This window comes from Prinia subflava, chromosome 2 (genome assembly GCF_021018805.1).
Source record: "Prinia subflava isolate CZ2003 ecotype Zambia chromosome 2, Cam_Psub_1.2, whole genome shotgun sequence".
In the NCBI taxonomy this organism is placed as follows: domain Eukaryota; kingdom Metazoa; phylum Chordata; class Aves; order Passeriformes; family Cisticolidae; genus Prinia; species Prinia subflava.
The window spans coordinates 18701871-18729765 of record NC_086248.1 but is presented as its reverse complement, the minus strand read 5'-3'; the positions used below and the strand labels follow the sequence as shown (position 1 = coordinate 18729765).

The 27895-nt window shown below is 35.6% G+C and overlaps 1 protein-coding gene across 3 annotated transcripts in view; it reads right to left on the bottom strand.

Annotated features, from left to right (window-relative positions):
• PXDN (peroxidasin) overlaps positions 1-27895 on the bottom strand; it is an 85900-nt gene that overhangs the window by 9544 nt on the left and 48461 nt on the right. For 2 of the 3 annotated variants that reach the window (XM_063389279.1, XM_063389282.1), the window contains 11 exons: positions 26415-26584; positions 25239-25511; positions 23826-23942; positions 22481-22639; positions 19390-19502; positions 18276-18432; positions 14630-14738; positions 14034-14191; positions 8152-9655; positions 7175-7309; positions 4627-4835 (listed from right to left, as the gene is read on the bottom strand). In XM_063389279.1, coding sequence (XP_063245349.1) covers positions 4627-4835; positions 7175-7309; positions 8152-9655; positions 14034-14191; positions 14630-14738; positions 18276-18432; positions 19390-19502; positions 22481-22639; positions 23826-23942; positions 25239-25511; positions 26415-26584 — 3104 coding nt within the window. Of the gene's footprint in view, positions 1-3153; positions 4212-4626; positions 4836-7174; positions 7310-8151; positions 9656-14033; positions 14192-14629; positions 14739-18275; positions 18433-19389; positions 19503-22480; positions 22640-23825; positions 23943-25238; positions 25512-26414; positions 26585-27895 lie in introns of those variants that run through there. The other variant, XM_063389284.1, reaches the window with a different exon arrangement.

Genomic DNA, 27895 nt, shown 5'->3' with positions numbered 1-27895 from the left:
CCCCAGCTTAACTAAAATGTCCCCAAATTAGCTGTACCCATTCCAATTGATTTTCTGCAGAAAAAATGAATATTTAAAAGCAACCTAAGAATTCTTTTTCTCTATGGACAGTTTTTTCTTCTAGAAGTTAGCTACTGTTACATTGCAAGTGTCGAGCTGATCCATTTACAGAATCACACAAAATCACTTATCATTTATGTTGGAAAAGACCCCTGATATCAATCTTTGACCCTCTGAGATCCAATCTTTGACCAAACACCACCCTGTCAGCTAGCCCATGGGCACTGAATGCCATATCCAGTCATTTCTTGAACATTTTCAGGGGTGATGACTCCCCCACTACTTCCCTGGGCAGCCTGTTGCAATGTATAACAACCCTTTCCATAAAGAAATTGGCATTTCCATTTGTATATGGAAGCCATGCCCACATCTTTAGAAAATCCTGTTTCCCACAAGGTTTTAAAAATGCAACTATTTTGTAAACTGGATAATAAAAAAACCTGACAGAGAATTATTGACCAGTCTTAACTCTCTATGAATCACTACTCATAATCTAGGCCATGGAGAATAATCTAATGGTAGATTAAAACAAAACAACTTGAAAGATTGAGGAAATGTGAAGCAAAGCACATTTATATTTTTGATACTAGTTTGATTCTCCAAGATTTATTGTAGCTAATTAGGTTGCTGTCATTGTAAGCATTTGTATTAAGAACTTGTAGACATGCCAGTGGGACCAGTAAGAGGATGGAGAAATACTGAAAATATCTGATATAAAAAGATTTTTTTTGAGCAGATGTTTTCACAAAGCAGCTACTTGTACATTTAAATGTAAAAAGGTAATTTGAACGTAGAAAGCAAAACTATATGACCTAACCAAAGCATACAAGTTCTGTGTAAAGACAAAATCTTTTCAGGCATAAATCACATCATTTTGGTATTTTGAGGAGTTCTTGGTGAACAATATCCTTTGTCAAAAAAGAACTTCCAGTCTCACAGAGAGATTTCTGCTAACATTTAAAAGTTGTTATTTCCACTTATTCCACAGAATTTAGTGCTTAGCCCAGTGCTGTTTAGTATTCTCACTGAAGATTAAAGGACATCATGAGAAGTACATAGTAAGAGATTAATGTTGTCAGTAGAGAAGCAAAAGAGAGCATAATTGTTCCTCTGGTCTTACAGTTCATAGTACAGTTCACAGGAGTTCATAAATATAGGTTTAATCTACTGAATGACCATGTATAAAAGAATTCAGATTAAGAACATGTCTTAACTCTTATAATGAAATTCAGTGGGATTTAAAGATGTTTGATCATAATTCGTATAAGGCTATATTCCTGAATTAAACAAACAAACTGAAAGAACAATATCTGACAGAGGAGATATGCTGTTCACTAACTGAGAAATAGTTAAGAAAAATCTTTCTAAATCAGTTTACATTTATAAGGATGACTTATAAGTGAAAACTGATTTAGAAAGCATCTTATCTGAACCACTTCCTCCAGGGTCATTGTCCATTGTCCTCCTTGGTCCTTGTGAAAACCTCATGGGTTTTGACATAAAACAAAAGGTTAAAGAAATTTTAAATTTCAACTTACAAAAAAGGCCCTAAAAGAAAAGAAAACTAAAAAGTGTGAAACTTTTAAATACTCACATTTCAGTAATCATGAAAGCATACAGGGATTACTTTAAAAAAACAAATTCAAAGTACACTTTTTGCACTAGAGAGCCTGAAATAAAGCACCAGAAGTTTCTTGTTTGGAAAACCTGAAGCTCGAGTGCTCTTTGCACAAATAAAGAGCTGCAGCAAATCCAGCAATTACTCATCACGTCTGACAAGACAAAGAAAGGTAGAAAGTGAAGGAAAACAGAAGAAAACTTGTGCACTTTAGTGGAACTCCTACTTTTTGCCATCATAAACTAGTAATTCTGTCGTATGATTTGCCAATTTAAAACTAATCTTTTTTTATTATTATTATAAGGAGAAATAACGCTTTGCTTTGTAAGAAGTAAATTCTAGCTTTACTCAAAAAATCTACAAGGCAGATTTTTGTAACTAAGAATTTTTTCTGTTCTTGACATGGAAAAGTATTTTGACTTTTAACAAAACAGGAAGGACAACAAAACTAGATGTGTTTTTAACCAGGCTGAAGCAGCTCAACACATGGGCTACTTATGAAACATACATAAAGTGCAATGAGCAATATTCCATATTCAAAATTTAAATTTAGGATAATTTTAATTATAAAATCATTAGAAGCATTTTAAATGTGGAGATGGGTTTAATTTTTTTCCTTTTAAATAATACTAAATTATAAACAATAATAAATTCACATAAACAAACCCCCTTAATATAGTCAGCTCAAAGTAAATGTTGTTCCTGAGTGTATGCACCTCCTTAGAGGAGTGGCAGCCACAGAAGGAAAGAAATTTTTTACATCAGTTACTTAAACTAGATTCCCATAGTCATTCATCCATGCAAGAACACAGTTCAAGCCATGCATACTTCACTTTCTATTCATTAACCCTTTCAAGGCTTCAGGAGTTCAGAAAAAGGGGATACATACAGGCAATTTTTTACAAAACAAAGAAACAAAAGTAACTTTACCCTTTCTTTTGCTTGACAGTTGTCTAACTGTATTGCATCCAGGGTTACTCTCTGATAACAACTTTCTTGAATGAAAATGCAAACTGGGTTGTTGAACACAAGAATACTCTAAAGATTTTCCAAAGACAACATCTGTTCTAAGGGGCTCAGTGATAACATTTAGAGAATCAACACGTAATTTCTCAGAAACACTTTACTCGGATCAATATAAAAAATGTATTTGCGAAACTCTCTGTCAAGCTTCATGAACCATGGCAAAGTGAACTTACCCTGAACTGGAAGAATGTGCTTTATTTATGGTAAAGCATTTAAAGAGTGATAATTGATTTTCTCCCAATGTTTCTGGCATATGTCAGGGAATTTTTGAATAGATTCTGTAAGACTTTGTATTAAAATTGCAATGTGTCAATCATGTCTAGCTTTTTAGAAGCTATTGTCATTAATTTGGGAATGGCAAACCTGGTAAACATTGAAAAAAACGCGACTAACCTGCCAAGAAAAAAAAAAAAGCTGTAAAAATTAGAGTAAGGCCTCAAAGATATTGTATATGGGGAATACTGTACAAGATCTTATTGAAATTTAAAGTATTTTTTCTGTTAATCTCACACTGATAACTGACATTTTGAACAGTGTCTTTCAAGGAAGAATTTTCTTAGAGCGTGATTTTTTTTAATAAGAGTTGTTTACTGGATAAGACAATACAATAATCAGTTTAAAAGCTTAAGTTACGCAGTAACTTTGAATAGTAAATCTCTATCTATCTTTTTAATTGTTAATGATATCTGAGTTTGTTCTCATGGTTCAGTCCCACCACTATAAATCCTTCCTCAGTATTTACTGTAACAGACTGAAGAGACATCCTCCATCAGTGAAACTTTTACCTTCTGCCTTAAATTCTGAGCCACAGCATAAAAGAACTTTGTCATTGTGGACAATTATATCTTACTAAAGAGTTAAATAAACAAGACACTAGTGGAAGTCTGTGACTTCTCTCAAAAATGCAATCCACCAGCTCTTTATTCGTGCATGTCTTTCAATAGAATATTGAATAGCCTACTCAGCAGCAGTAAACTCAAGAGAATCAGCAGTAGAAAAGTTGATGAACACAGATGTGGACACCTTTCATCAGCAAATCTACAAGGTATTAGTATTGAAATATATTAGGAAATTATAAGATTCTAATAATATCAACCAATAATACCCGTATCCTCTCAAATAAGAGCAAGGCTTTTCATACTAGGAAATTGACAGCAAATTCTCAATAGTCAGAATTCAAGAGCAAAGTTTCCAAAATTCCTGAATGTACTTTTATAGTCTGGTCATGTAATTTGATTTTTGTCCAAAGAAAATGATAACAACATTGTCAAGGAGATCTCAAGAAAGAGAGGTCATTGTCCTCTGAAGCATTTTGTTGTTGATGCTACTGAAAATCATTCTGCATGATCCAGAAGATTCTCCTGGGAACGGATTCTAACTGTGTTACAGCTGCAGTGAATTCTGATGGGACGATGGCTGAAGAGAGGCCATGCAGAAAATCTGTGAGACAGAAGCCAACATACAGGCCACCAAGCAGTGTCCTGTGCTCCATGTAGCTAAATAAATCCTATTTTGAGAGAAAAAGAGCTGATTTTTCAGAAAAAACAAATTACCCCACGCTCCTAACTTTTGAAGGAGATGGCAATGAACAAGAATATTTATCCACAAAAGAAAGAAAACAAGTAAACAATTATCCTAACTTTTGAAGGAGATGGCAATGAACAAGAATATTTATCCACAAAAGAAAGAAAACAAGTAAACAATTATCTATGCTTTGCAATGCTCAAATCTATGCTATTTTTATATGGTGTTTATTTAATATAAATTATGTAATGATTTGCCACTTAACAGAGACTATGCTTCAGATTAGAATTTATAATATTTTTTAAAAACCCCCAAAATAGTAAAATATCTTCATAAAATGAAATAGACACTTAGCAAGTACACACGCCTCATTGCCCCAAATCCACCTCTATACAGACCTTCACAGCAATCTTGCCACATCCTGAGGTCCACTTTAGGAATATCTTCACAGCTACTATATCCATGTGGGAATTCAGCCACCTTAAAGACATCATGTTGTACCCTGGTTATGTTGTCACCATTGTCACACAAAACTCTGGCAAGAGATGTCTGCTTGATCTGAGTGAGCTGAGCAGGCGTGAACACACCTGGGTTTTCATACCATAACCTGTAATCTCACAGAAAAGACAAGTCTGCTAGTGAAAAAAACAAGAGGCAGTTTTTCAAAGATATTTCAATACTTTGGCATGAAATGAATTATCTCATAAATCCTGTTCTCAACATTGTATCAAGGGACTGATCCAAATGCAAAAGTTTAAGTTCCTGGGGTCACTTCAGCACTAGCTGGTGTCATGCTGACACTCTGAAAGGGATGAAATCTTCAAGAAATTCTTTGATTTCTCTTCTAGTCTCATTTCAATGTCTTGGGTATCTCTGGACATCTAAAATGGCACCAGACTACCAAGTTAAGGGTACTTTGAAGTAAGAAAATTAAATTACCATAATTTCTTTCTGTAGGCAACTTTCTTATGGTGGTGAAAATATTTTGATGGAATTGCTGAGATTAGAAGAATGGTTAATCTATTTCTAGTTTACTATCAAGATAAGTGAGATGATTTAATTTACTAACTATTTTTTTCTGTTAAACTATTTTCATGACTATACTGATTCGGGGACTTTGTCATATATGCTCAGTTAACTCATTACATTCTAAAAGGAAACATAATGGCTTCAAATAATTCATTTTTCATACATAAAGGGCTAAAAGCCTGTTATCAATAGCAAATATAAATAATACATTACTATTAAAAGAAAGCTTCATATGGAAAAGAAATTTTCCTAAGTTACTGTCCAGAATTTGAAAACATTTTACACCATTCTAACACATAGGAACTGCTCACTGTGATATTGTTTCTGTCTCTCAAAGCTGAATCAATATGGATATTTTTCCTCCCACCTATTTTAATTAAAAAGAGAGGCTTTTTAAACTTTATGAAAAATCAAAACCGGTAGTAAACTTAGAATAATGGTCAAGAAATTTCATTTTACCTGTTTACCTATTTAGTGTATAATTTTCATAAAGTATTGGACAGTGGCCAATGAATTTCCAAGTACTACAGTCAGATTCTCAAATTTCCACCTTGACATAAAGTTAGGCTCCCTTCAAATATCACTCCTTTTTCATGCACAGACACATCTGCTTTGCATGGTGTTACCAGCTTTGATCCTCTGCCCATTGAAAAGGCTTTTCAAAGAAGTCAGTGTTGCTTTCATTCTGTTTAATATTTTACTATTTGCTGGCATGTTGCTTCCAAATACTTGTACTCCTTGGACAGCAGAATCCCATTTCCTAAATATTTTTCTATAGTTTCCAAATGTATCAGAAAACAAAACAGGAAAATATGCTTTTGCTGAAAAAATGCAAAGATATAAACAAAAAGCAGTATAGATATGCTGTTGTGACACAAATAGGTGTTTGTCACCAGTAACCTGGAGCTCATACTGCATATATTTCTTCTCATTTTACTCTCTCTGCCTCCAGGCATGAGATTTCTATGTTTCACAGCTTTATTTTTAAACATATTTTTTGTAAAAAATTTTGAGAGTTCTTTTAGAGCAGATAGAAAAAGGTTTGGATTATTGATTATAAAAATAAAAAGCCTTTATATTATCTTAAGTAGCAATTTAATAGCTTAATTCAAGAAAATAATATTTTATAAAGAGAATCAAATCTAATTTTCAAATTCTTCCTCTGTTTTCCTTTCATTAGGACTCAATCAGCCTAAATCTGTCTACTCTCATGCCATGAAAAGAACAGGATTCTAGGTCATAAATTATGTTAAAATGAAGGAAACAATCATTTTCAGATGCTGAGCAAGTGTGCTGAAAGTGTGCAAAGGAGATCTGGCTGCTCTGTGACAAGAGAAATGACTATTCTCTTATTTCAAGTATTCTAAAAACTGAAAATGAGAAATTGCTTACAATGTGCATATATTTAAAGTATTTTTATTTCATATAATTCTAATTTAAAGTAATTTTAGAGCAATTTAAAGTAATTTAAAAACAATTATCAAATTGTGCTCTTTGGATTAACCTTTGAGTTTTAACACTTTTTTGGTGCACACACTGTATTGTAGTATGCATAGGGGTTATATATACAGAGTAATATGCTTAAGTATGCTTAAGTAACAACCACGATCCCTTTGCCAATAAAATAACTAAATAACAATAAGAGAAGCATCATGCACTTTTCAAAAAGGAAGGAGACTTAAATATTTGGCAAAAGGCATGTCAGCATGTATTGACTGTTGTGTTTTGGGGGGTCAGGATGACATTCACCACGAAAAGTAACAGAATTAATAAAGAATCATGTTAACAATGTTTTAAATGTGTCTTCTTCATCAAATGAACATAAAATTTAGTTGGTTTTGGAAACATGACATTGCAACTGCTATTAAGCATCCTTAAGTTAAAATTAACTTTGCTTTCCATGGTATTTCAATGTACCTGTCTCCATCCCGAATACGCCTGAACTGTGTGCTTAACAGACACATCAAAGTTGGCCCCAGTCGAGTTCCTGGAACTAAGTCTTCCACCATTAGAGCAGGAAATAGGTCTATGTTCAGTGGGGAGCCATACAACCTATAAATTGAAAAACACAAATACTGAATAACAAATATTTTATGTTTACAAAATAATCAGTACATGGTGAAACTAAGAGCAGGAGATACAACTAACTCACAGGAAAAAATGTAGTGATAGCACTACATCTTTTGTGAACAAGCTGTGGGTGTATATACAATAAATCCTACAATGAAGGTTGTATACACCATGTGGATGTGCATGTCCAGCCTGCATTTTTCTCCTAGCAGCTTTCTTGTGATTTCTTAGAATAGTTTATTTTTTTATAGCTTCTCTTTCCTGTGCCTTTGAATATACTTTTTCTTTTACTATAGCTGAGACTGATTCTCTGTCTTTAATTTTGAGCAAATAAGCTAGGGGTGGCAGGTAGATGTAGACGTAATTTCAAACACTGAATCTCTAAAGAAGAACTGGTAGGGAACGATGTCCACATGACAGTACTGTGGACGATATTGACATTTGTTTCACTGTACAGAATTAATGGAATTAAACATCTAAATACTTGCATGAAGTTGGCATTTAATATGACCTTACACTGAAATAGCACTCATATTTAACAGCATTTACAAAACTAGGCATTTCAAATTAATAATTTTATGAACACATACAGTATATATTACTGTATAAATACTGTATATATTCTTACTGTTCATAGAGATGTAGAAGTAGAGAAATTATCTGCACATGGAAATTGTCAACATCTATTTTCTGGTACTGATGGAAGTTTCTTAAAATATCCCTTTAAGTCTTTCTTAGCAAGTGTCTTTTTGTAGATAAGACATTTAGCTATGTGTTTTGCATGCACATTTAGATAATTGACTTTTTCTTCACCTCAGGCTCACCTGCTAAGTTTCTCCCTGATTTCAGGATTCTTAATTTCATTTTTCAGATCTTCAAAAGTCTGAGCTGAAGAAAGATTACAGTAAACTCTAAAATCATGGTAGGGAGGGATTCCATGATCTCTGCCTCTCTGAATATTCATAGCTGCCAGATCTAAAGCCACAGTACGTGCCATGGAGAAGAGTCTTTCAGTTAATTCTGTATTGAGTAATTGTGACGGGACACGCATCTTACCAGCAACACCAAAAAGTCCCCTTAGAAGTGGATCAATGCCTCCTTCATTTACAATCCGAAATGGAGAGAAGAATGCCTTATGAAGAGGTAGATGGCCTTGTGGAATAGGTTCAAAGTTTTCATCCAGTCGATACAGAAAAGGATTAATGAGTGTGTGACCAAACCTAAAAGCGGCAGTTGCAAACTCATTAGTTATGCCAGAATTAACACTGGGATCATAACCCTTATATTCGCCAAGCATCTTCATGCCTACCTCTCCAAAGATCTTAGGGAGCCAGTGGCTAAATGTTATGTGTTGCATTTCTGCACCAACAATTTTGCGTGTTTCATGATATATTGTGTCACCGTCCCAGTGTGGATTGAGTTTCAGTAGCTCTGTGGCAATTCTGTTGTGTTCTCTAAACCACAATGTGTGGATGCTGGTAAGACCCAACTGTTCGTTAGAGCGCTGATCACCAGCTAAAAAGCAGGGTATTGGGCTCTCATTTTCATCTCTCATACATTCTGTTGGTGGGCCAGTGGCAAATGGAAGAAGGGGCTTGCCAGATCTCTGTACAATGCCCTGCCTCAGAAGACCCCTTTGACTCGCCAAGTCTCTGATTTCTAGTGCTTCATGGTCTGAACTGCCGTACACGTTGGACGCATCAATGTATGAAGTCAGCTGGTTGATCTGTTCTCGTGGGTACACAGAATTCATCAAGAGAGATGTCATGCCGCTTCCACAAACTGGGCTGGAGCGTACGAAAAACATGCAGCGGGCACCGTTTCTAACTCTGGGATCATTTGGTGGAATCATGATTGAAAAGCATGGAGGATCATTAGTACAAACAGAACTGCAATGCTGACCATCTGAAAACCTGGCCTCACTTAGTGCAGCTACGGTGAGGTCAAGGTCATGGTCGAGAAACTGACCCCACTGCATGAGCATGTGGGTGTACTGGTCGTCAGGAGTTACGGTTTCCGTCCCGATGAGAGTGGTTGAAACCAAGCGAGGCATTGGGAGCGGGTAGCCATTGGAGAGCCTTCTGGGTTCTATTCCTCGAGGCAAATTAAATCCATTCTCATAGACTGACTTCAACAGACGTTCAAAAGCTGTCAGGGAAGCACCCCACATGGGATGCTGAAGGTTGTTGCATGTCCCATCGTGTGTCCTGTACTTCTGGTGGAAGCACATATCTGAGCAATTGTTCACTCGGCGATGGGCTGTGCAGCCTGAGAGATTGGCTATCAGATTCAAGTACTGCGGGGATACAAGGTCATTATAGTGATAACCTGAAAGAGAAAACAGACAAAGAATACAATCAGAGAATTCATAGATTCATGGCTCCCCACAGATCACAAATGTATTGAAATGCTATTTTATTTTCTATTTTATTTTACATTTCCTGCCATTAAACATCCTTATTTTTAGATAAGGACAGCAATAATCATATATGTATATTTGAGCATTAGGTCATTTGAACAACTTGACCACCACTAGGTCAAGAGGAAACCTTCTTAAATTCCAATTGAAGTGCAACTTTTACAAAATGATCACAAAAGGAGCTCATTACTTATTTGGTCACTTGGGAGAGCAGAGATATTTTCAGAAATAAAAGTCTCCTATTGAGAGAAATAGAAATTTTTCATCATGTTAGTAAAAAGGTTTTTAAATGTCAGTAACAATTAAATGGACTTAAAGACTTTAGCTTTTGAGATTTGATCATTCACTGAACATTACTATTTTGTTTTGCTTTATTACAGTGAAAGTTGCAAATTTTAAGAAACAAAAAATCAATGAAAAAATCAAATAACCACCAGCAATAGAGCCAAATGCAGATTGATCTCTAGGAAAAACATTGTGGAGTAACTCATATTCACATTTCCCTGGATGAGTTTCTATAGAAAAGTAGTGTTTGTGCAGCATTTGGCACAGGTTTTCTCTGCTATCCACACCATTCACCTCTGGGACTAAAACATACTTATCATTTTCCTGTACTTTTTTTTGCAGTTCATAGAAAAATAATACATACAAAATGTATACTGTAATTCATTAGAATTATGTTTTTAAAACCTCTAAGATTATGTGCTGCACGATCTCTGTTGTGGTAAGATGGTGTGTGGAAGGACTGAAGACCATAAGGCCTCCCAGTACTGTGTTAGGTGACTGCAACTTGCAGAAGAGTCACCCTGTGCCTTGTCCTTGCTGCCTATTAGGAATCATTGTAAAAGCGATTTTGACTTAGTGACATTTGGATTTAACTTCAGGGGGAAAAATTCTGGCTACATGTACATTATCAGCTCTTGTAGACCATCAGAAGTGTCACAGTAAAGTGAAATTTTTGCTGCTGAGTAAGACATGACTACTGTATCCAGGAGCAGGTTTCCCTTACTTTGTCCTCCTGTACTGAATGTGGGCCTGGACCTGATTTTTCATTTAAGTTGAAAAGAATTCACATTGTCCAAGACCATATCACAAATCACACCAAAGCACAGTAAGTGGGGACAACTTCAAAAAGGAGCTGCTGATCCAAAGCAAAAGGCACACCATGAGTGTCTAATGGATATACTGTGGATGAACGAAGTTCCAAGATCCAGGGAAAAGTCCAGGAGGTGGAGTATTTGGCAGCGTAGGTGTACGTTTAGCTAACTAGAAACCATCACACACCACCATGGATCTTGATCTGGAAAGCTTGCAGTCAGGAATAAAACCAAACAAGCTGAGTAAAGGCTAAAAGAAAAGAGGAAATGAGTGAGTGTAGAGTGGTACTGTGCTCCCACAGGCTTGAGGGGTTCCCAGCACGATGGCAAACATTCAAAAATATGAACTGAATGCAGTTGTGCAAGAGTTTGGTATCGGTTAATTGCACACAGTTGGGAAATGTTACTTCTAGTCCTGAGCTCAGTCCCAGTGTGCCTGCAAAGACAACGGTCTTCATCTAAAGTCAACACATAAAAGTGTGCTAGGCAGAACTGGCTCTCTGCCAAACTTCCTCAATGCAGGGCAATTGCAAACAAATTACCTAAAGCCCAGCTTTGTCTTTGGCTTGAAAGGGACTGGGTTGCTCACAGTTGCCCAGCTGGGACAGGACCTGTGCTCAGCCAGGGAAGTTGTTTTCTCAGCCTCAGGCTACGAGTACTCCACATGGTTTACAAGTCAAAGCAAAGATATCAGGGAATTAGTGCTTGCATTAGGCAAAGCTAACATGCTCATGTAGACATACAGAAATTATTTTATGGAATATTCCATACTAGGAAAAAAGAAAAACAAACTACAGAGCAAAAACTGTGTCACTGGGTAATGCAGCAAAACACTTTGAGGATATAATTGGTAGCATATTAAAATATCCTGGCTACCAGGGCAGTTTAATTCTAGAACTATGTCCAGAAAACTTATCTTCCTTATATACACTTCTGTTTAAATGATCGTCATTCATTATGGAGTTCTTTGCTTATGATCATTATTCATTTAAATAAACACTTATGGTTATCCTGATTGCCACCCTCACTTCTGAAATCAAATTGTGAGCAAAACTCACCTGTGAATCTTTTGGGTGGAATGACCTTCAGTACTAATTTAAAATAAAAGGCTCAGGTTCTCTTTTTAGAAGTTCAAATGGGATGTAATATCTCGTGATGGATTCGATTTTGGCTTTCTGATGCCAATTGCTAATCCTTAATTACCTCTCACATTGTAGGCACTAACTTTGCCTCTGCTCTCTAAATGGCTGGGCATTTCCAGTACTTAGAAGCTGGCTAGCTCAATTCGTCTATTTCCTTTTCTTTTTCTAAAGCAAGGAATATGTTTCATAGAGTCATAGAAATATTGATTATAAGGTACCTCCAGACCAAGTTCCTGCTTGAAGTAGAGCTGTTTCCAGCACTAGATAGATGTATACCTGGTCTAGCAGGCCTGAAAACTTGCAAAGTCTGAGACTGCTCCACCTTTCTGGATCAGCTGTTCCAGCACTGCACTGATCTTCTGGTGAGAAACTGTTTCCTAACATCTAATCTGAACTTCCATTAGTGGCCATTCACCCTGTTATACAGTCTGGCACTGCAGAGGAGAATTTGGCTCCATAGTCTTTCCTTGGGATATTCAAAGGTTTTCCAGCAAAAAAAAAGTCTTTGACTGGGAAACTGTCACGTTTCTCAGCTGTTCCCAATGCAAAAGTACTAAACAACACCTTTCGTTTGGCTCTGCATTTCTCAATAAAAATAAATAAGGACAAAAATTACTAATAAAAATCAAGAGGATTGGACAATTTAAATGAAAACAGATTTATTTTACTATTCAAGTTTCCATAAAAGCCAGATCTGTTCACAAACAGAATTTCCAGTATCACAGAAAGTTGCCTGATTTTGTGTTTATTAACCAGTATTCATAGGCTTTAATGCCAGTTTTTGGTAAACGTTAGGTGTTTCACTATTATGAATCCTAGTCAACCAGTTCTCACACATCACATTTTATATATTGCTAATGTTATATATTTATATATAACATTTATTTTTATATATTCAATATTCTTGCATATGCATCCAATCAAAGAATCAAACCAAATGGGGTAGCTCTTATAAAACATCAGGCTTCAAAGAATTTTGAGTAAGTTTTTGTGGTAAACAATTCATCACAAATTATCTACGCAGCTCTAATAATGAGTAACAAGCAAATTATTTTGCTAGCAAATGTGACAGTACACTACAAAGCTTGCTGTCTCTGGTCTTATAAATACTTGCTAGTTCATGGTCAGTGTTAAAGTTTTCAGAAGTTACAATAAATACTCAATTATAAACATCAAAAAGAATATAATGATTAAAGGTATTTCCTTTGGATTGTCAGTGTAGTTTTTGGCTATGTCTCAAGTCTCAAAAGCTCTCCTAAAACTGTATAATTATTTCCAAATTCTTCAATCCTATGTTTCAAGCCTATCCACACATACATCTACACACATTAGCTATATGCACTCCAGTTGGACTTCATGAGTTTGACTGCAATACAATACCTAAAAGGCAGAAATTAAACCTCACACTTTTTTTTGCTAATTATAAAAAGCAACAAGAACTGTATTTGTCATTACATCAGGTCAGTGTTAAACAAAGCAATTAGCTTAGTTTGACACTCATTTATAAAGTGGCAAATGATTCTTTGAATACTATTGTGGTACATGCAGAAGCCTTGGTTTGTAAGGTATACAAATCCTTCTTGTGTCATTGTTTCTCCTTGCCAAGGCATACTGATATTAAAAGGTTTTTCTTAAAGAAACAGAAACAAAACACTGCTTATTTTTAACACACAACAGAAAAAAGTCTATTCTGCTATGAGACAATGGTCCTAATAAGTTAACATACAGAGAATTATCAAATAGGATACATTATGCACTTCCATTATACTAAGTTTGACCAGCAGAAGAATCAGAATCTGAACTTTTTTTCCTAATATGTCAATGTAAAAAAAATACACGCCACTTGGAAAGCTCAGAGTTATATAGTGAACAATGTGCAAACCAAGGACAGAATTTGGTAAAGTTTTGCAAAATCAAATACTTCACTGATTTCAATGTAATGGTTCTGCAGTTGGGACCAAACCTCAGAAAATTAATGTCTCCTGAAGTATAATGACTTAAAAAGGCAACGGCACATCAAAACAGAAAAATAAGGAAAGAATACTGACTTGTTCCATTCAGGTCAACCATTAGACCATCTTGTACATGATCTTGAATAAGCTGTAAGGTCCTTTCAAATATTTCCCCAGCTCTTGCTTGCTCAACAGTGTATGGGTCCCTTGGATACCGAAATAAGGCTAGCAAATCATTTGGAGAACGAGGACGACTGACAGATAATTTGGAAAAAAATAGTAAGTGTATACAGGAGTTACAAAACAACAATACTATATAAATCATGTAAATGTTCAATGTGATTAATACATACCTTGGTTACTCATCTCAAAATGGAAGGCAAACCAAGAAGAAAAAAATTCAATAAAATAATAAAAATTTAAATATTTAGTAGTAATTAAATATTTAGTAGCATTTTAACACACATTATCTCAGCAGAAGAACTGCTGCAGTGAACAGAGATCTCAGCACAAGTGTATAAATAATAGGAATCCTTACATGTTAAACTGTTGCTATTCTAAGAACCAACCAGACACTAACAATGTCTTTTAAGTAATAAAATGGTTTCTTATTTAACAAATCTCCAATTATTTCTAGTATATACAAAATTAATTTTGACTTCTCAATACAAAAAAGACCAAAAAGGAGATACCTGTCAAACAGATGTGTACGTGTTGAATTTATTGCTCTGTCAACAGTTGCAATTGCTTCCACAATTGACGTTTGTACAAAAGGATCTCCATTTCGGCTGACATTGGGAACTAGAGAAAAAGGAATTCACATGTTATTGCAAAAATGGCCACACACAAAAAGATACTTCCATAAAACAGAGTCTAGACACGACATCATTTAAATTCTACAAAGTAAACTTTGTTCTTTAAATGTTAAAGAACATTTGTTCTTTAAATGTTAGTTCATCCAAATATAAAATACTTAACCATTTTGGAATTCTATCAAGGCATACTAAAGTAGAGAACAAAATTAATTTAAAAGAGAAGTTGACGTAAGATTAAAAGTCATCAAGCTTATAACTCAAAACCAAGATAAAGTTAAGATAAATGCATACAGTGTTTAGCTGTCCTTTAATTAGACTTAAAATTTCGAAAGCGGATGATCAAATAAAAAATGAATTATTTATTATTATTACTGTTGCTGTTGTTAAGGGTTTTTTCTGGTGTATTATCAGGTTTCGGGTATTGATATCAAGAGCCTGACCTATACCTGCTAAACTCAATGCAGATTTCCCCTTTGAGTTCAGCTAGTTCTTGAATAAATATTGAATTCAATGTAAGAACTTAAAGGGCTTACAGGAATGTGCTGTGAGTGGTACATAATGAACATAATTTACACAACTGAATGAACATAAATTAACATTGTTCTTCTCCTGATCTTAGTATAATAAGCAACACAGATTCTTTTTAAAGGGCAGTAAATATATTTTTAATTTAGATCACTACTTTGTTTCCCACTTCAAAATTATCTTTTAATAGTAGGTTAAAACTCACTTGCTTAAACACTTTAACAATTGTGCACAGCACAGGAAACTCCATAATGCCTAGGCCTTTTTATACAGTGCTTAGTTGCAGCTGGATGTTTGTACAAACAATGTAGGACTAATAACCTTTCTCTCAGTCTAAACTACCAGATCCAGGGGTAACAGCTAACAATTTCCAGAGCATGTTTAGATTGGAGAAGTCACACAGGAGGAAGGGTAAAGTAGGGAAAAAGTCCAAAACAAATATACTGGAATAGAATCAGCACATGTACAAAATCATCTGACATAAAAACTGTTGTTTACAAGCTTTTCATTACTTCTTTTTTTTTGTTTTTTTCCTCTAGGCAACTTTTAATTATTCCTTCCTAAGTGGCAGCTTAAATTGTGTCTACATGAGTTTCATAGTCTAGACCCACTTAATCAAACTTAACCATCTATACCATCAAATAAAACAGTCTCTGGAACTCTATAGCTGCAGATGAAGCCCCTTTCTGTGCCTGAGGCCAGTCTCAGGCTTTTGGAAGTATATTCCCAGCATCCAAAATCAGCTGACCCTTTCCACACTGCCTGAGGGCAATAGTGTCTGATGAGTCCTAATTACCAATTGTCCTTGCTTGACAGCTTCATTTTCAATAGCAACCATACAGAAACACTATCAGATAAGCTACTTATTTTAGGAAGAAATGTTGTTTATAGGTTTAAATTTTAAATTTTAGTTGTTTCAGAGTGTTTGTGTGCCTTGAATGACCTGAATAGTGCAAAACTGCAGTCTGTAGAAATCCAGTGTCTGGTTACCTTCCTCAGTGCTGTCTGCATTAGATGTAAATTTAGTGTTTACTTGCAGGGCTATCTTTCTGATTAATGGTATACGTGGGCTGAATAATAAACCTTAGTCAGATGTTAAGTATTCTGTACTTGATTTTTGTTTAGGTTATTTATTGCTAGCAGGCTTTTTTTTTCAGACTGATAAATGTTAGAAGTTAAAGCTCTTTGTAAGAGTCTCTCAAAACACTTTTTTCTTTTTTACTTTGGGCAGAGAGGGGGAATGACTTTTACAAAACAATGGAAAAGGACAGAGGAAAATGGCTAAACAAAGGCATCTTTAAAATATTACCCAACACAGCCAGCACAACCTGTTCCCAGCTCCTATACACTTCCCTTTATTTGGTCCCAATCTTAGGAAAGTGTTTTGGTTTATAAACATTCATAAAATATTGCCCTGTTTAAAAGAAATGATGACATGAAAGTTTTTAGGCATTTCTGACTATGCCATTATAAATATTATCTACACATCAATTAACCAATAGTTATAATCTGTCCACTTGTCTCTTCCTTGTTCCTCTGACAGCACCAACTTTTAAGCGGCCATGGTGAAACAGCACCTCATATCCTACTAGTTTAAAGGAGAAATTTCATTACAGTTTCAAATGGAATGCAGATTAATTAAGTATAGTTTCACTAATTTTTGGTTTATTTATGCTACAGCTTAGAAGAAATTACCCTCATTACAATTATTTACTGCAAATCAGCAAATAAGTAGTTTTGTAATTTGCTGATTTCAGCAATGAGAATGATCAATTTACACCTGTGCTAAGGGAATTAAACTCATTTCCACTAGGGTTTTATTTCGGCTCATGGATTCATTTTTCAGCACTCTTAGTGACTTGAGAACTAGCTAATCTTACCCAAACAAAAATTGTTTTTTATTATGCATCTCCAGAGTAGCCAGATAAACTGATTTTCATAGTCTTTCCTTCCTTTGCAGATTTCATACATGCAGATGGAAACTTATTACTGAATGATTCCTAGCCCTACAATTTTTCTTTCCTTAATAATCTTTACAGATGAAAGAAATATTTTTCATAGAAGAAAGTGTAGATTAAAAGTCTACTAAAAGCACCTTAAGACAGGTGACATCATAATTTTATTGACACCATGTGATTAATACCATGGCAAACAATACATTAGAAAAATCCCCGATACGTCTTTATCAATTTAGCAAACAAAATACAGAACATCCCAAATAACACTGGGAAACGATATCCAATATATCACATCGATCTTCAAAATACCAAAGAAATCACTATACTAATTTTTTGAAGATACAAAAATATTGTCATATATTCCCTACTGAGAGACAGAAATCATACTGTCTTCTTTTATTTTCCATCTAAATTAAACTGAAAAATCAGCAGTTTTAGTCAGTGAGTTAAAAAAAAGCACTACGGTCAAATGTAGCAAAGTTAATTCCTTAGCCTCTTTTGCTGCTTTATTGCCATTCAATTATTATATAGTAATAATTGATAACTATTATTTGCCATTATTACTTTCAAATAATTAGAACAAGATCAAATTTTCTCCTTTTCTTTCTGTTTTCTCTTTTAGCTTCTTAAGGTCTGTATGACTTTCCTGAACTGCTTTGTAATAGTTGCAGCCTCATTATCAACAAAATGCTGTAAGTGTCCCTTGGAAGATGCCAGAAGACTTTTGTCAAGTTATTTCTAAAAATTAGGCTGGGTATTTGACTAGCAAATTCTAAAAGCTAATAATATCTTAAGAAGAAAGCTGAAAGATTAATTTGAGCCCAAAGCATAGTTGGTTTGGAAGCTTAACAACTAGAGATATTTTTATTATGACATTAACATCTTACTAAAATACGGGAAAAAGAAGAAAGAATCACGGGAGAAAAATAGAAATATGAATAAAATAACTAATTTAGTATCATGACAACTTTTTTCATCTTACAAGTTAGACAATTAGGATAAACCTGATAATCTCAGTCCTACTGAGTCATGTATCTTACCATTTACACTCAGCACCATGCTGACAGAGGAGTATCCGATGGTGTTGCGGGCAACACATTCGTAGCGACCTTCGTCGGCTGTGCCAACATCGCGAATGGTGAGAAATCCCTCTGGGCTCACGTGAAATTTCCCACTCTCAGTCACCTGTACTCCATCCTGCAGGAAAGCCCAAAGTTTACTTATTTAAAGCACACTTGTTTTTATACATGACTTTGTATCATCTTTTTCTCTTCTGCTTTTACTTTTTATTTTATATTTGTTTTGTATGCCAACTTGACAGTCAGATATTTAGATAAACTTATATAGAAAAATCACATGTACTTCTAAATTGTACAGTATATTTGTTTACTTCTAAAATTACACATTATTACAAATCAAAGTATTTTAATAGGCTTTCACCACATAAAATCTATGACCCAAAAATAAGATACCACCACTTGAGAACATAGATATTTTAGTTTTCTCAAAATTAACGAACTGAAATAGATCTCAAGAGCATTATGCATATCAGTTCTTCATGTGCTATACATTTAGAAGCTATTTAAGGTTCATTAAAGTAAATTTCTAATACTCACTAATTGAAGAGAAGAATATAATCAGAAAAATTGAATATCAATCTCAGCAACTCTTTAATTCGCTGGTAATTCTGCTGATACTCTATATTTTGATATAGCAATTGTTACATCAATGGAAATCAAAGCCAGAAAGAGAGGTTAACAGTAAGTTACCAAAGCCTGTCCTGGTTGGTCTCAACTTAGCAGTAGCAAAAGGCTCCAGTACACCATTTCTTATTGGTTTATATCTATAATATCATTGAAAGTGTGAATATTAATAGGATATTCACACAGAACTGTCACTAAATACAGACATTTTAAGGCATACATTATTAATTTTAGCTGGTTTGCATAATCATTTGCATAACTACATATGTATATTTATCTATAATAAATTCAGGTTTAGTATCTATATACATGCTCTGTATTAAATACTTACTGACTGGACTTCGAGTAATGTTTTCAGACACCACAGGAAGCAGTAAGTTGACAGTGTGCACTTTCAATAATTAATTGTGAAGAGATGGAAAGGCTTTCTGTAATAACTGAATATGTATACCTTATTCCATGTAATGACTGGCTCCGGCTCTCCTTGAGCACTGCATGGGATCTGCACATTTGTGCCAACCTCCACTGTCATGTCACTGGGAACACTGGCAAATACAGGAGTCACTAAAAAAGCCAAATGATACACTGATGAAGTATGAAATACAACTTGTGCAAAACATGATCAAAAAATAGGTCAGCATTCTGTTTTTATCAGTTATTGAACATTTCTTAATCTGTTACATGATTCTATTTGCATGCTTTTAGATGCTTATAACTTTCTTTTAGGGATTAAATTCCTTTCTCTTTGAAGAAACTAGTTTTCTATAGTGTGGATGTATATTCTTTACTGGATAAAAACTGGCTGGATGGTCAGGCCCAGAGACAGTAGTGAATGGAGTTACATCCAGTTGGTGGCCAGTCACAAGTGATGTTCCCCAGGACTCGGTATTGGGGCCAGCCCTGTTTAATATTTTCATCAATAACCAGGATGAGAGGAATAAGTGCACCCTTAGCAAGGCCATAGACAACACCCAGTTGGGTGGGAATGTTGATCTGTTGGAGAGTAGAAAGACTCTACAGAGGGAGCTGGACAGGCTGAATAGATGGGCTGAGGCCAATTGTATGAGGTAAAACAAGGCCAAGAGCCAGGTGCTGCCCTTGGATCACAACAACCCCCTGCAGTGCTGAGGGCTGGAAAGCTGCCCTGTGGAAAAGGACTTGGAGGTGCTGGTGACAGCAGCTGAACGTGAGCCAGCCTGTGCCCAGGTGACCAAGAAGGCCGATGGCATCCTGGCCTGTATCAGCAATGGTGTGGCCAGCAGGAGCAGGGCAGAGATTGTCCCCCTGTACTCAGCACTGGTGAGGCCACACCTCAAGTCCTGTGTCCAGTTGTGGGCTCCTCACTACATAAAAACCATTGTGGTGCTGGAGCATGTCCAGAGAAGGGCTGGTAAGAAGAGACAGGACAAGATGAAATGCCCTTAAGTTGTTCCAGAGGAGGTTTAGATCAGATATATGGAAAAATTTTTGCATAGAAAGGGTTGTCAAGCACTGGATCAGACTGCCCAGGGAAGTTGCATAGTCACCATCCCAGGAAGGGCTCAAAAATGTGTGGATATGGCACTTAAGGACATAGTTTACATGGTGGTTGTGCTACACTGACAGCTGGACTTGATGAAAGGTCTTTTCCAACCTTAACAATTCTATGACCTTATTCATGATGTCTGCTTCAAGGTGATTTTAAAGTACTCTTAACTTCTAGCATAATAGGCTAGTAGTTGTCAAAACCACTTACGATCCATGAATTTAGAGGTCTGAAAAATATTTCTGTTTATACCTAAATCTGTACAAAATCATCAGAATGAATATTGCTTTAAATTCTGTCATATTTTTGTTTGTTTTAATTTTTTTAAGTAGCAACAACTGCAATTTCTTAGATGACAAGAGCAAAACCTTCCACAACTCATTCAACTGAGTCTCTCAGCCTGACTGGCTGAGGCACTGAGAGCTCCTACCTCCATGACACCCATGAGTCTCAGCCCTTAAAACATCAAAAAACACCTTCAATTCTCAGGCCAGAGAACACTGTTACCTAAATCCACTGTGAATAAAATTCATGTGATTTTAAACTCTAATTTTCTTCAAATCCAAATTGATGCCTGGCACTCAGATATCGTCATGAGACGCACATACAATATTATGAAGACATTAGGAATTCTATTTCTGCTATGTTACTGATGTGATGACACTGATATTTGCGGGGGAGTGGGAGAGGGTGAAGGGCTGTGCTTTTACAGAGAAGTATTGGCTCCACTGCAGTAATTTATACTACCAACCAAATCTGGCCCTACTGTAAACTGCACACAAATGGCTGTAAAGGACCAAAAACCAGTTCAAATAAGGTATCCAGAGGGAGGTGTCCAGCACTGGGAGGTAAGAGTCTGGCTCTGTGAGCTGAGTCATGCCAGCAAACAGACCTGGACCACAAATCTGTATTCATTAACACTGATTTAACCACAGTGACCAATGACTAGACATTCCTCAGATGAACAGTCCTTTTGTTAAAAGCCCAGAAGAAAAAACATTCTCTTCTTGCACAATTGAAAACAGCATTGCAAATAATCTGTGGAGAGCTCCAATTTCAGGCTATATATTCAGCCTTCAATCTTATATTTGCTATCTTTTGGTGACTGAATTTTGCAACCTGAGTTGCACAAAAATTGGTTTATTAAACTTTACTCAAGTCCAGTGGAATATAAAACAGCTGGAAAGTTATTAAACCTTTTTAAACTGATACTTCTTTTATATAATTTTAATCAACATTTTATATAGGTTAAAAAAATTCTAATTTTGACAAATCCATCTCCTAGTACTACTTTTAATTAAGAAAAAATCAATAGATTTTTTTTTTCTGATAAACTTCTAAGCTCATTTGAGCCCCTTTTTCTAATACACAGTTTTAAATTAGGTCAGTTAAAAAAATGCTTTGAATTACATGCTTTATCTCCTTGAATTCAGTTAAACAAAGTACTTAAATAAATTATGAATGGTAATATGTTTATAATTTATCCTAGAAGTAATTTACTTAGAATTTCATTAAAAAAAACACATAAAAATGGAGTTTGGGGTTGTTTGTGTTTTAGGACTTTCTTTGGTGTCAGTTTATGCTCAGTATAAGGAATGACTTTTCTTTGTGAAGTTGTTTCTGTAAAATAAAGTGTTCTGTTTCTGGACATGAAACATTATGTTAATAACATCATTTAACTAACATCATAGAGCCTCATTGGAAACTAGACTTTTCACAAAATATTTTCCAAAGCATAGAAGTACTGTCATCTTCAAAGGAAACCTCCACTTCTCACCAAAAGAAAAATAGTAAATCATATAAACCTCTTTCCCAGAAGACAGACTGTTCTAATGGAATGATATCCTGCACAAATACTGGTAAGCATCTAGACATGTTATTTATTGGAAACCACCTGGGATCTAAAAGGAGATATACTCAGAAACAATCACACATGGTACTGTGTATTTTAGTGTAAGGTTAATTTTTTTCTTTTTTTTTCTTTCTTTTCTTCCCAGCAGCTGCACATGGGCTGTACCTCTAGGCTGAACAGTCAGGTAGACAATGATTCGCTGAGATCCAATAATGTTGACAGCCTGGCATTCATACTGTCCCTGGTCATGCAGAGCCACCCTGGAAATCCTCAGTGTTCCAGAGGACAGAACTAAGTGTCTCCTGTCAACAGACAACTGGCCTCCTGAAACACACAACAACATCATTTGCTCTTTATAGCAACAAAGTCCCTTTGTGTCAGAAAAAGCAAAACTAAGAAGGTTTTAAATTTGATAAAACACTGGAAAATATTAAAGTTTCTTAAAAAAAATAAAAAACAAACATGAAAAAAGTTTGAAACTTTCACTTCTAAGAAGATAAATATGAAAAGCAAACAAATTACACATATGCACACAATCATAATTTGAATCTTTTCTCTGTTTGTGGTAGAAATAAGTATTTTCATTTAAGGAGCATGCTGAAGCATCCAAATGAGAAGGCATAAAAACACCAACATGTGTTACTGTTCATGTCATACTATTGCCATATGTGTAAGACACAATTTATCTCTTTTGCCTAGGCCTAGATAATCCACAGAGAAATACACATGGCCCTGAAAAAAATGGAATATAAGAAGAATGAACGCACATCAGTGTCTGTACCCTTTCTGGACATTTCATTTGATTGGAGCAGTCTAAGTAGAGGGAGAAACAGGGACGTTATCAGCATCAAAATGATGAACAGTTCGTTAAGAATCTGCTTTATGTACCATAATTGAGAATTTCCTTAGAGTTATTTAGCCTGCTAGAGTTTCTTCACTTGAATCAACCAGGAATTTGCCTACCAATAAAACATCCACTATAGTATTTCTTCCTACTGGATTTGGCTTGATGCCTTTAGAGCCATAACTTGATAAAACAGTCAGCAGAGTGCACCCTGTTGTTTCTGTCAATGTACATTAAGTGACAGAGATGCTGCTACACTGATGCCAGTTACAGGCTGGACTCTTCTAGTTTCTGAAGAGAGCACATCCCATCTAATTTCAGACCTCCAGTTAATGACAGCCATCTCCATTTCTTCTGCAGTACAGCAGCAGTGATACATACTGCTACATGTCATCTGCCTCATATTTCTTATTTATTATTAGAAATCTATTATGGACACATATATTTTAGTGACTCTTTTTTACTTAATAATGAAAAATGCTTGGGTAGCTAGCTCCTGTGGGACACCTTGCCTTTTCCAGCTAAAGCAGAAAGAGATGAACTCTTTTTCCTTCAGAGACTGAAGCATCTAAACAAATATATGCAGTTCCTTTCAATAAAGAAGTGATTCCAATATGACTGCTGAACTATCCTAGTAGTTTAAAAGTAAGAATAGAACACACTTACCTCCTTTAGTCCAGGCAATAACAGGCTGGGGATAACCTTGTGCTTCACAAGGGAAGTCAACAGTTTGTCCCTCAATCACTGTTTTGTCTTGTGGAGTGACAGTAAACTGAGGTAGAGCTACAGAAGAGGAGGTAAAGCCATTAAAAACAAAATTGAAAAATGCATGACTAAATGACATATTATTTCCTGTGTGAGTTGAAATAGCTCATATTGGTGGGAAGAGAGATGCTAATGGAATTCTTTTATATTGTGACCCCTAGAGAAAAGAGAGGGCAGCCACTCATGCAAAAGGAACATCTCTCTCAAAACCTGGCCCTGATGTCAGTGAAGGCATGTGGGATCTACTGTCACAGATACAAAATAAGAGATACAGTAAGACTTGTAGAATCAGATTGATGTAGAGTCTTCCCTTGATTAAAAATACTAACTTCTCTTTCTCTCAAAACTTCCCTGTTAAATTCTGAAGAAAATGTAATGTAATCAAAACCTTCTTGAGCTACTTGTTTTCTTCCATGAAAGCAGTGAGTGGAGCCTGGGCTAGATTCTGCAGTAACACTGTGCACTACCAGTGTGAGAAGTATTTGTTCAGCTCTCAAAACAGAATTATCCACTGGTAAATAATAAATGAACAAACCACAGAGACAAGTTGTTTTGTATAGCTTTAGAACTCATTAAGAAGGCATTTACAATCTTAACTGTTTGCCAACTAAAGATTTTAACATGAGAACAGAAGCAAACAAATTTAAAGGTGACTTAAAGTATTTTGGAAATAAAAGTTCCAGCATGAAAGTCTTTGCAAAAAATATTATATATATATATATATATATATATAATATTATATACAGGAGACTTTTGATAGCTAATCTCAAATACTTTAGAATCACACTATTGATATACAATATCAAAATTATTGCAATCACAAGTTAGAGTACTTTGACTCTTGCTTTGCTGAAAAGCTGTGCAAACGTCTCAGCTGGCAGAATGATAGTTTCTACCAAATTCAGCAGAAAACATTTCCACATTCACTGAAGTATCTACAAAAGATAAATGGCACAGATCTGTATTCAAAATTCCATTTCTAGTTCTCTAGGCACAGATTCTAATCTCTAGCATTGCTGCCATTAATCATTCAAAAACTTGACACTGCTTGTTTGTTCCTCCATGCAAACAAAACATAAGAAGTTAACATTTGAAAACATTAAACTTCTGATAATAATCAATGAAATCTAATTTTCAGGAAAATAGCATGGAATGTCTTACTCTGTGTGAAATGTATAGCAACTTCACTATGGACTTTGATCGTGCAATTAGAATAAAAACTCCTACGTTTTTAGTTTGGCTCTGTCAACTCAGAAGAAAAGACAATCCACACAATTTCAAGTAATATGTCTCTCCTAGTTTGACATTATTTACCTTGGACTATGATGTATGCAGTTGCATGGATGTTATCTATGCTGTTAGTTGCAAAACAGGTGTACTCGCCACTGTCCTCCTGCTTTACATTCTGTATGTAAAGTCCCCCTGAGGGAGTGATTGTGACCCGAGGGTCACTTGGCAGAGGGGTTCTGTCGCCTTTGGTCCACGTAATTCGTGGCTGAGGGTGCCCAGTTGCACTGCACTCCAAGGTAACACTCTCTCCAACCAGCACTTCGGTATTTTGTGGATGAATCACAAAACTTGGCCGGGCTGTGAGAAAATAGCAATGTCAAAATGCAGCTTTTAGCTCACACAACTCTAATTTAGACAAATACAGTCTATAACTGGGGACACTGGGAGGTGGTGTTAATAGCAGTGTCCCAACATACCTCTTGGAGCAAACTCTGCCTTGCTTTAAGTCTAATCTAACTGCAGACATCAATAGATAAAAACAAAAGCTTACAATTGCTCTGATTTTTTTTCTCAACTCCCATTAAAACAATTTTCAAACATTTTGCTCTTCTATGCTGATCTTTATAAAGGTCTCCTCAGAGGCATGGACATTGAAACCCAAAACACAAACAGGCTAAAAAATTGTCTAAGTGCCAAAACCAATTAAGCTACATTTTAAGTAACTTTTCTCAAGTACATGAGTAATTTGCAGTGACATTTTAAGTTTACCTGATGCTGTGCGTCAAAACAAAATGTTCTCATAGCAAAGTCTGTGTTTTAAAAACATTACAGTCCTGGACAGGAATTTTGTCCCTGCAAATATGAGGCCTTGGCTAGACAGAGCTAAGAGGTTCTTGAGCAAGGATGGCTGCACAGGGTGTGCCAAAGCTTCCATGCATGGCCTGCTCAGCAGCTTGTGGTTTTCAGTATCCAGAGAGAATGTTACTGCATTGAGCAATGTTGCAATGTAAAGTCTCTTTCCCTAACCCTTCTACAGCCTACGAGACTATTATCAAAATTGCATATTACAATAAACATGTTTATTAACCAGCTGAGTTGCATTTTTGTTCTAGGGATATTACAGCTTCATGATCTACGCCCTAAAGATGCCCAAGCCCAACAAATCTACACATCAAGCGCCAAAGCATTTTAATTTTTAGTAATCTTATTATCAAAACAACTCTCTGTCTGAATGCAAAATTCAGACTTAATGTTCTTTACCTGGTGATTCAAAGTATCTAAGAGTAACTTCCTGAGTTTTCACTTCTCCAGCCACATTTTTTGCCATGCATTGGTAAATGCCTTGGTCTGTTTCTTGAGTATTCTGAATCATCAACGTGCCATCATCTAGCAAGTTTAGACGGGAATCTTCTTTCATACTGAGCTCATTACTGAGAAGAAAAGGATCTGCTAGAATTAAACCTTTAAATCACAAGTGCAGAAAAGTGTCAAATAATAAAACCCAGGAGATAAATTACCCAAAATAACTTGTGGGAGGAAAAAGTTTTACTTTCTTAAAAATAACTCTAAATTTTCTCCTAAAGAGAAGAAGAAAAACAAATCATGAAAGTATTTTGCTTATGCAAGTAATGTATCTTCAAAATGAAAAGTTAAAATAATTTTATGAGAAAAAGCTTACAGGCAAAATGCAGTGAACTAATACACATACCTGGTCTTTAAAAGGCTGTTACAGTTGGCAAAACAATTAATACTGTTTCTACTGGAAGTATGTCATGCAAGTTCAATATTCAAGATACTTCCTACTAGGAGCGAGGTTAGTTGCTATAAAATCATCTTTGTGCCAGCCTCTGCCTGGATTGTTCAAGGAGTACTACTGAACGTGGTTATAATTTCTACTGGTTTAAAAGCTACACTGATTTAAGTTAAGGTCGGATCTTCAAGTTAGGTCATGGATGAATTTCTGTGATGTAACCTAAGAAGTCTTAAGGGGTTTTATTAAAGGAACTGTTTCTCAGTTCACCCCTCACTACATGATGAAGAAAGCCCAGAGGAGTGATGAGATCACACCACTTATGTACAAAACCCAGCCTACTGATCTATTCAACATACTGCTGCTCAACAGGTTGATGGCTTTTGACTGAAATCTTGCCATATTCAACTACTTTGCAAAGAGCGTTGCTCTCATTCATGCAGCCAGGAAACGAGCCAGAGTCAATAATCCCTCACCCCAAGCTCAAGTTTCTTAAAATTCATGCATGTATTCTGAATATGTTTTCTTTGTGTATTAGAAATACATGAGCCAGAGAAAAATTTAAAGAAATAATTATACCATTCAAGTTCAAGGCTCTGTTCTTGACATACTCCATAAATGCTGTACCTTTACTGCACGAGAAGTTCTTACTGATATCAGCAGAAAGATATAGAACCAGGACTCTAAACCATGCCATTTCATCAGCAACTAACAAACTAAAATGCTTTATATAAACTGTAAGGGAATTTATATTCCAGGTCAGGTTCTCCATTTGTATAAGAGCATTATTAAGCCAAAGTATTCCATTCCTCCGAAGTATTTACCATTTGCTGATGGCAGACTCACAGTTCATGTGCCCATTCACAAGTGTGTAAGTTCACACCAGTTAAAGGGGGTGATGTGCTGGCACAAGGCTGGTTCAGATGTGCTGTGCCCAGTATAGCTGGAGGGAGCCAGGCTCTGGGCACAGCCTGAGCAGCCACTCTGCAAC